The 7,582-nt window shown below is 37.4% G+C and overlaps 1 protein-coding gene across 2 annotated transcripts; it reads left to right on the forward strand.

The window, feature by feature from the left end:
• Window positions 1–4,139: 4,139 nt before the first annotated feature.
• hlx1 (H2.0-like homeo box 1) lies at window positions 4,140–7,065 on the forward strand. 2 transcript variants are annotated; one of them, XM_079474211.1, is made up of 4 exons: window positions 4,245–4,773; window positions 5,275–5,442; window positions 5,663–5,847; window positions 6,419–6,977. In XM_079474211.1, the coding sequence occupies exons 1-4, from the start codon at window positions 4,296–4,298 to the stop codon at window positions 6,716–6,718; spliced, it is 1,131 nt and encodes a 376-aa protein (XP_079330337.1). In that variant the 5' UTR covers window positions 4,245–4,295; the 3' UTR covers window positions 6,719–6,977. The 2 variants fall into 2 exon arrangements, with proteins under 2 accessions (XP_079330338.1, XP_079330337.1); XM_079474212.1 differs by lacking the exon at window positions 5,275–5,442 and having other exon boundaries at window positions 4,140–4,773; window positions 6,419–7,065.
• Window positions 7,066–7,582: the final 517 nt, after the last annotated feature.

The following is a 7,582-nucleotide window of genomic DNA, read 5'->3' on the forward strand; positions in this document are numbered from 1 at the left end:
AAACGATGATTTAAAAAATATTGATTTTAAAATGTTAAACAGATCATTTATGAAAAACAGAATAAAAGATAAACCAAGAAATATGGAACGAATGCATTTTACAATGTAAGAAATATCGTTAGAAAGCGATATTAAGTAAATCAACATTTTTGTTTCACAAATGATCTAATATAATTATTTATACATTGCATTGATACTTTTATCATAATTTAATATTCAATATGATCAATGTTATAAATATAGAAATTGTTAAAACGATTTTGTATAATTTTCCTGTTCATTTATTTAACCCAAGTATTTCTTCAGAGCTTTATTATATAATAAGAGTTTTTTGAATCCGCGTGAGATGCTCGTCAACAGGTTGATGCGCTCGCGCTGCAGAAATGTCCTCTGGGTTTCGTCACGAGCTCGAGCTCCATCGATCAGTGTGACGTGTGATCGGCTCCAGTACAGGGAGTTACTGCTTGTAATGGTTTGTTATGATGACCTTTCCTTGTTTCCATTAGTCTCACTGTTATTCCGTCTGACGCGTTTGATTTAAGTCTGTGTATATTATAAGACAAGAGTCTGAATTCCTTTCCACACAAAGGAAAAGACTTGAACCCGTGCCACAGAGAGACACGCATATCCAGCCTGACCTGATTATCTTGACCACTTTGACATGAACACTTTTAATTCCCCGTGTCTCAGTTTTAAAATCCGTCCAAAAAATGATAAACTAAACACGTGTGTGTACATTTTGAGTGAATATTGTAGAAAATACGCGTGCGTTTAATTCGAGACATACCACTATTTTCAGTTAGTATCTTAAAAAAAGATGCAATACCAGATTATGTATTTCATAATTTCCTGTTTTTGTTACTATCTAAATTTCTTTACTATCTGTAGGCAACAGCCATTGTGTCTTTTTGCAAAGCTGCGCAATTTGTTAAAGTGCTGTGTTCATTTAATATGTTTATTTGCATTATATTCGCCCTAAAAACATTAACATATTCCAGAAAAAAGGTTAACCAGACCAATGACTGCTGTGGTTTACAATGTTAATAGTGACAATAGGCTAGAAATAATAATAATAATTGAAGAGTTTGGTCCCAAAATGAGAAAAGTTATTTTGTTGCGCATTCCAATAAATGTAATTCATACTGCAGTTGGTTTGTTTTTAAACCATAATAACTCAAATAATACAGCTAACTAAATGATTTTTAACATGTTTAAATACTCATTTTGGAACCAAACTTCTCAATTGTTTTCATTTATTTATTTGGGAAATGCACCACAGTGACTTCGCCTCTGCAATCGTTCTAGTTTTCTAGATTCAACTAATCGAATGTAAAGCAGAAAGCCTGTCTGTCACTGTGTCATGACTGTTTACTCCAGGTTCGGATTGTAAGGACTGAAGAAATGAAACTATTCACCTACATTAACCTCAAACCATGAATGTTTATGTTGTGCGTCACTAATGGGATTATACTATATGCTTTCCTTTCTGTCAGGGGCGCATTTAAAATCGCAATTAATAATCCGTAACAAACGTTTCCCAAATCTGTCAAAGTCCCAGAATGAACCGCAACATGCTGGACCAGATTACCATTCAACTCTCAGGACGGCCATTTCACCAGCCAGAGGGGGAATTTAGAAAAACAAATCTATTCCACAAGGTCTCCAAACTTTCCCATGATTTAACGTCATTTAATGATTATGATATTTTGATATTTAGTGTTTCCGGCGTGATGGGTCCCGTCACCGCTGACGGACAGATGACTCTTATATGAGCAGATCACGATGGGGTGTCCACAAATAGTCGATCCCAAAGGACCATTGATGATGTTATCATAGCAAACAGGAGGACACAGCATCACTTCCAGCTCAACTCACCATTAGCGATTGTAACGAGTTTAATGTTTATTTGTATTTCACACATGGAAGTATATTAAATTATAAGAGAAAAATAAATACGTGGCTTGTCCTTTAGTAACTGTTACAGGAAAGATCAGGAAGTGAGAAATAATGATTAAACCACACAGCCTGAACACAATGACCAAATGCGTCCAAAAATAGATGGACATCACAAAGCTATTTTTGGGAATCGTGGTCCTGCATGAATGTTTAGGTTCTTCTTACCGTACTTGCAGTGTCCACCCTCAGAATGTCGTGACATTCATACACTGCTTTAATTACAGCAACAGATGACACTGTGCTTTCAACAACACTATATTTATCACACATGGATGTGTGCAGGCCTACTGGAAAACAGATATGGAAATATACAGTACCTAAACGTATCCGGAATCACTGGACCCTTTCTCTCCTGTAGACAATTTGATTGTTTGTTGAAACTTTGATCGTGTATCTTTTGACCTAAACAGGATACATTCCAAATATGACATTTAAAATGACTTTTAAATGCACATGATACGCGTTTAAATCACTGTTGTGTTTTTTGTTTAAATTATTTGAAGCATTTTGAAAAATACTAGAAACAAATTAAGCAGGCAGGCATAAGTGCATAATGTTTTCTCGTGTTCCGAATTGTTTTGATAAAGTAGTTCATGACAAAATAAGAAGAATATGTAAACTGAATAATACGCGACATGGGAACAGAATACGTGTAATATTTACTGCAGATGCGCCGTCTTTAAAGAAAATATAATGTAAAATGTAAAAAATCATTTTTGTACAACTTTTCCTTAATGATTATGAGCCCTCATCAGTCGTCTCTTGTGGTGTTATTACCTCACTTCGTTTTTTTATTCGTGAGATTGGGGCCCTTCAAAATTCCGCGACGCACACCCGACGGCACCTGAAATAACGTGCGTGTTCACCCGCTGCGCGCGCGTCTTCCCCATCCTCTTCCAGGGATTGTTTTGACTGCCTGCTCGAGCGCAAAGCTTTATATTTTATCTCTAAATTTAAACCGGAATGGAGTCACTCGAAAGCACCGCGATAGAAGGCCGTCAGGGTCATAGACCTTTCCGGTAATGAATCACGGCTAATGATGCCATCGGAGGAAGACACTTCTTAAAGAACAGCGCGGAGTAAACTCATCTGATGTTACTGATCGTATCCCAATTACGAAAAATATCAGTTTAACAAAAAATATACACTTTTAATATGGTTATTTTAATAAGTGTTCAGGCCTATATGTTTGTACACACACATATATATACAATAAACCCTAAATGTAATTGAATATATACATATACACAAAAACAATTAAATTGAGCAATAGACGAAACATTATTTGTTGTTTGTTCTTCGTGATGGATATCAGTTGTGCTGTAATGTGAAGTTGTCGTGGGGTTGAACTTGAACATAAGAAAGAAATATCGCCTCTGAAGTTGATTGTGTTTTCGTTTCGGTGGAGAATAGATTTCCTCTGTTTATTATAAGCATGAGGACGGATTTGCGTCACCGTGCGACTTGCGAGCTGAGATAAAGTTGCACAAATATTGAAAAAAGGAAGTGCTAACAGTCATTATAAAGTTCCACCTCATTGGGCCGGAGGAAATAAAGGTCCTCTGTTGTATCCTAAAATACTAAAACGTGTTCTATTTCGGGCCTCTATCTAGCAGGAATATCCGCTCATTTAGCTTGAATCAGGGCTCATCAAAAACAGGATGACCTGCATCTAGAAACTCCTGTTTCCTAAGTGACCACAACTCACTCACGGTCCACAGATCCTCATTTACAAAATCATTGTATTAGCATGATCTGTTTTTATCAATCGAAAACACGCTTAATAGTTTAGCTCTTTAATTCAAAGTATCGTTTTATAAATTAAAAATATTTCCCTGTGTAAAGAGTTTATCCACAAATGAATTGGTGATTTATGCACACTAAGCCTATAGCTACATAACAATCGACTTTTTTGTTAATATATAAATACATATAAATACATTTTTGTACTCTCATTCTTTTATTTATTATTGAACAATTTTTTTTTCAAGCCATTAATTCTGATTCATTTTGGTCACATTTACTGTTAGTTTTAGATGTCTTATATTTTTTAATTTAAAATGACAATTTGTGAAATTCGAGTGTATTTTACAATATAATAATATAATTATTAATGATAATGTTATGAAATAGATCAAATGTTTTTCAGTATATAGTGTATCTCTGTCAATCTCTTCGTCTTTGGGGCGTGTTGGACCGTTCTGTGGACGTCTATTGGCTCAAACAGAGCCAATCCATAACGGAACTCTTGCTTACAGCATCTTGGACCTCTGTCTAAAGTTTCATACTTGAGAAGAAACGCAAGACGAAGCAACTCCTTGACTGTGTGCTTTAGCTGTATGGTGTTGTGTGAGATTGTCTTTCATTCATACAGAGGTTTGTTTTCTCCCGCAAGGATGTACACGGCGGGACTCAATCCTTTTTACGCATCGAATTTTAGCCTTTGGACTGCGTACTGTTCGGGTGGTTTTGGGGTGGATACCATGAAAAAACCCTCGTTTTGTATTGCTGACATTCTGCACGCTGGAGATGCGGAAAACATCCCCGGGTCATCGGCGCTGATGGCTCACATTGGCGCCCGGGCGCAGGTTCACTCGTCGGGCTCTCCTCTGCGCCCTTCTCCGGTGGCTCCGGACGCGCGTCTCCACCCCGCGTCTGCGTACCACAGGCATGGAATACACCTGACGTCTGTGTCCAGAGCCGCGATAAACGCGCAGTCCGCGCCTCCGCCGTGCAGCAAAGACCTTAAGTTCGGCATCGATCGGATATTATCCACAGATTTCGAGCCCAAATCCAAAGACTCCTCATTACTGCGAGGTAAGACAGAGTTTTAAAACTTACGTGCCTTGTTGTTTCTCTTCCGTCACCACCAGTTTCCATCACATCATCTATCTCTCACCTTGACAAGACATTTAGTTTAATCAGAACAGAAGTGAACAGAATCTGATGACCAGACGTTTTAAACTTTATAGACACTTTTATTTGGCTTCCAAGTGAAGAGATTTTACAAAGGGGTCATGCATTGACCAATATAGAGGTTAGTTTAATGTGGTTCATGTCCACGGGTGTAACTAAATATTTTATAGCGAGAGAGGCTGGAACCAAGGTTAAAAAACAAACAAATACTGACCGCGCGGCTTAAATGTTGGTGGGGGCGCGTCCAAAATAATCTGTTTTGGTTATGGCCCTGTTTTGCCTGTTATATAAATCTTATAAGCGGCATGACACGCAGACATAGGACCAGAGGTCTTCATTGGTTTATTTTAACGAGTATATTTGTCTAATTTAGATCTATTGGTTTTTGTCGTTCTATAACAGATCTCACATCGATTGTTAGTCTGAATCGGCAGTCAGGAGTCCATGTCTCTGCCAGCACGTACTTCGCGTCCATAGACCCGACCATGAGCGAAACCTCCTCCATGATGGGTTCAATAAGCAATGTCGCCAGACAAACAGGGCAACATCAGTTTCAGGACAACTTCCCAGGTAGTGTAGACATATCCCACAGGTGCCCCATTCCCAAAGAAATCTCAGGGAACATGCGTCATGCACATAATCTGTTGTACTGCATTGCACATTTGTTTCTTTTTATCTAGAGGCTATAATGCGTATTAAATTGGAAATTCTAACATTGCAATTCATGCAAAAAGTCATTGGTTTGTAGCTCTAATGGAAGTGTAAATGTAACTCTGTTTGATTCAAACAGGGCCGTATGCGGTGCTATCCAAAGACACGATGCCACAGACATACAAGAGAAAGAGATCTTGGTCCAGAGCGGTGTTCTCCAACCTCCAGAGAAAAGGACTCGAAAAGCGTTTTGAAGTCCAGAAGTATGTGACAAAACCGGACAGAAAACAGCTGGCTGCGATGCTCGGCCTCACCGATGCACAGGTGAGATGCTCTTTTTTTATATGAGCATCAGTTTCATCAACTATAATTAATAACGCAACATCGAGCATGAAAAACAAATATTTCTATAGTTAACATTAACATTACAATTGCATGATGAAATTAAACATGAGATTGGAGGCAGTTTAGAGTGCGTAAAGCCAATTGGAGTGTTAGAGGAAGCGCGAGGCTTATACAAAATGTAAAAAAGGTATCAGTGCAACACAATTTTAAGGGAAATGAAAGTCAATTATAACGAATTATTGCACATTTGGCAGGATTACAGTTGCGTTTCATTTCAAAAGATTTTAATTTAAGACATTGGGCAAGAGTTTATATAAATTAAATGTAATAAGCCAAAAATATATTATTTGACTCTCTAAATAAATGAAATCCTTTGCAATTCTCTGCATGCATTTGCAGGTGCAATACAATTCTAATGCCATTCGATTTTTTTGCATGCTTCACAACATGATCAAAGTATATAAAACATTTGTTTAATTTTAAAAGACAGGAATATATATGCATATTCTAACAAAGAAACGCCGTAATAAACGTGTTTCCCGTCTTTTAGGTGAAAGTTTGGTTCCAGAACCGACGGATGAAATGGAGACACTCCAAGGAGGCTCAGGCCCAGAAAGACAAAGATAAAGAACAGCCGGACAAATCCACGACCGAGGCCGAACCCAAAGAACGCGATGACTCTGAATGCGAAAGCGAACCGAGCGAATCCGAATTCGAGGACGGCCCGGAGGACAAAAGCGACGTGGACATTTGTGAACTCAATAAAACCAGCGTGATTATCCCCACGAGCACAGAGGACACGACAAACCCCACGACAGAAGCGAACACACCCACACAAATACTGCTGTGAGGAACCATGAACACAAGAATCACCACGTCTTACAATACACAACACAAACACACAAACACACAAGCTTGAGCCACAGAGACTCGTGAAGGAAACATTTGCTCTTATCACAACCGTTTGACCTTCTATGTGACGATTTGGAAATCGAATGTTCGTGAGTTCAGACTGTTGATAAACTTGACTGTATTATATTTTTCGTCTGTAAGTATTTGCACTGAAAATGTAAATAAAAGTTTGTTACTGTTCCAAGTGGCGTCGGCATAAAGATGATCAATGCATTTGAGAAATATTTAAAGAGAGCATTATAAAATGTAAACATATTTTCTCATATAGATAAGAAGTTGAATCATAAGTTTGTCCTGAATGTTTGTCTTTTTCATACAGCAATGATCTCTTGACACACGACTGACCAAAGACAGCATTTCACAAGTCCTAACCCAGACATTTGCGCAATTACGCAGGAAATTCACTTAAACGCATATTGAGACACTTAATTGCAAAATAGCTTTTGTAGGCAATCCAGGGCCTATAGCTGTCAGTCAAAGCCAAATCTCAGTTAAATATTGATTGCTAGAAATTCCTTTTATATTATATTAATTATATATTATATTAATTATATTATTATATTATATTATATTACCTATATTTATTATAAATAATAAAAGCCACTTGTAGTCATATAAAGAGTAAGATTTATAATAAAGGTTTTAAACTAAAGTTTTTATTTTAAATGTCAGATCAGGGCAAGTCATTGCATGGGGCAACATGTCACATTGTGTTTTATGTGTTTATATCAAAGCGTTTGTGAAATACACTGTTTGCCTTCTAGCCACAGTTGGATTTTTTGTACAATTACATTTCACATTT

The sequence above is a fragment of the Barbatula barbatula genome (genome assembly GCF_947034865.1).
Source record: "Barbatula barbatula genome assembly, chromosome: 15".
Taxonomy (NCBI): Eukaryota; Metazoa; Chordata; class Actinopteri; order Cypriniformes; family Nemacheilidae; genus Barbatula; species Barbatula barbatula.

Bases quoted from the DNA above. Each gene is read 5' to 3' on its own strand.
- hlx1 (XM_079474211.1), top strand. From the start codon at position 4,296: ATGGTGTTGTGTGAGATTGTCTTTCATTCATACAGAGGTTTGTTTTCT. The intron at 4,774-5,274 runs GTAAGACAGAGT...GTTCTATAACAG, and splicing joins AGACTCCTCATTACTGCGAG to ATCTCACATCGATTGTTAGT. The intron at 5,443-5,662 runs GTAGTGTAGACA...TGATTCAAACAG, and splicing joins GTTTCAGGACAACTTCCCAG to GGCCGTATGCGGTGCTATCC.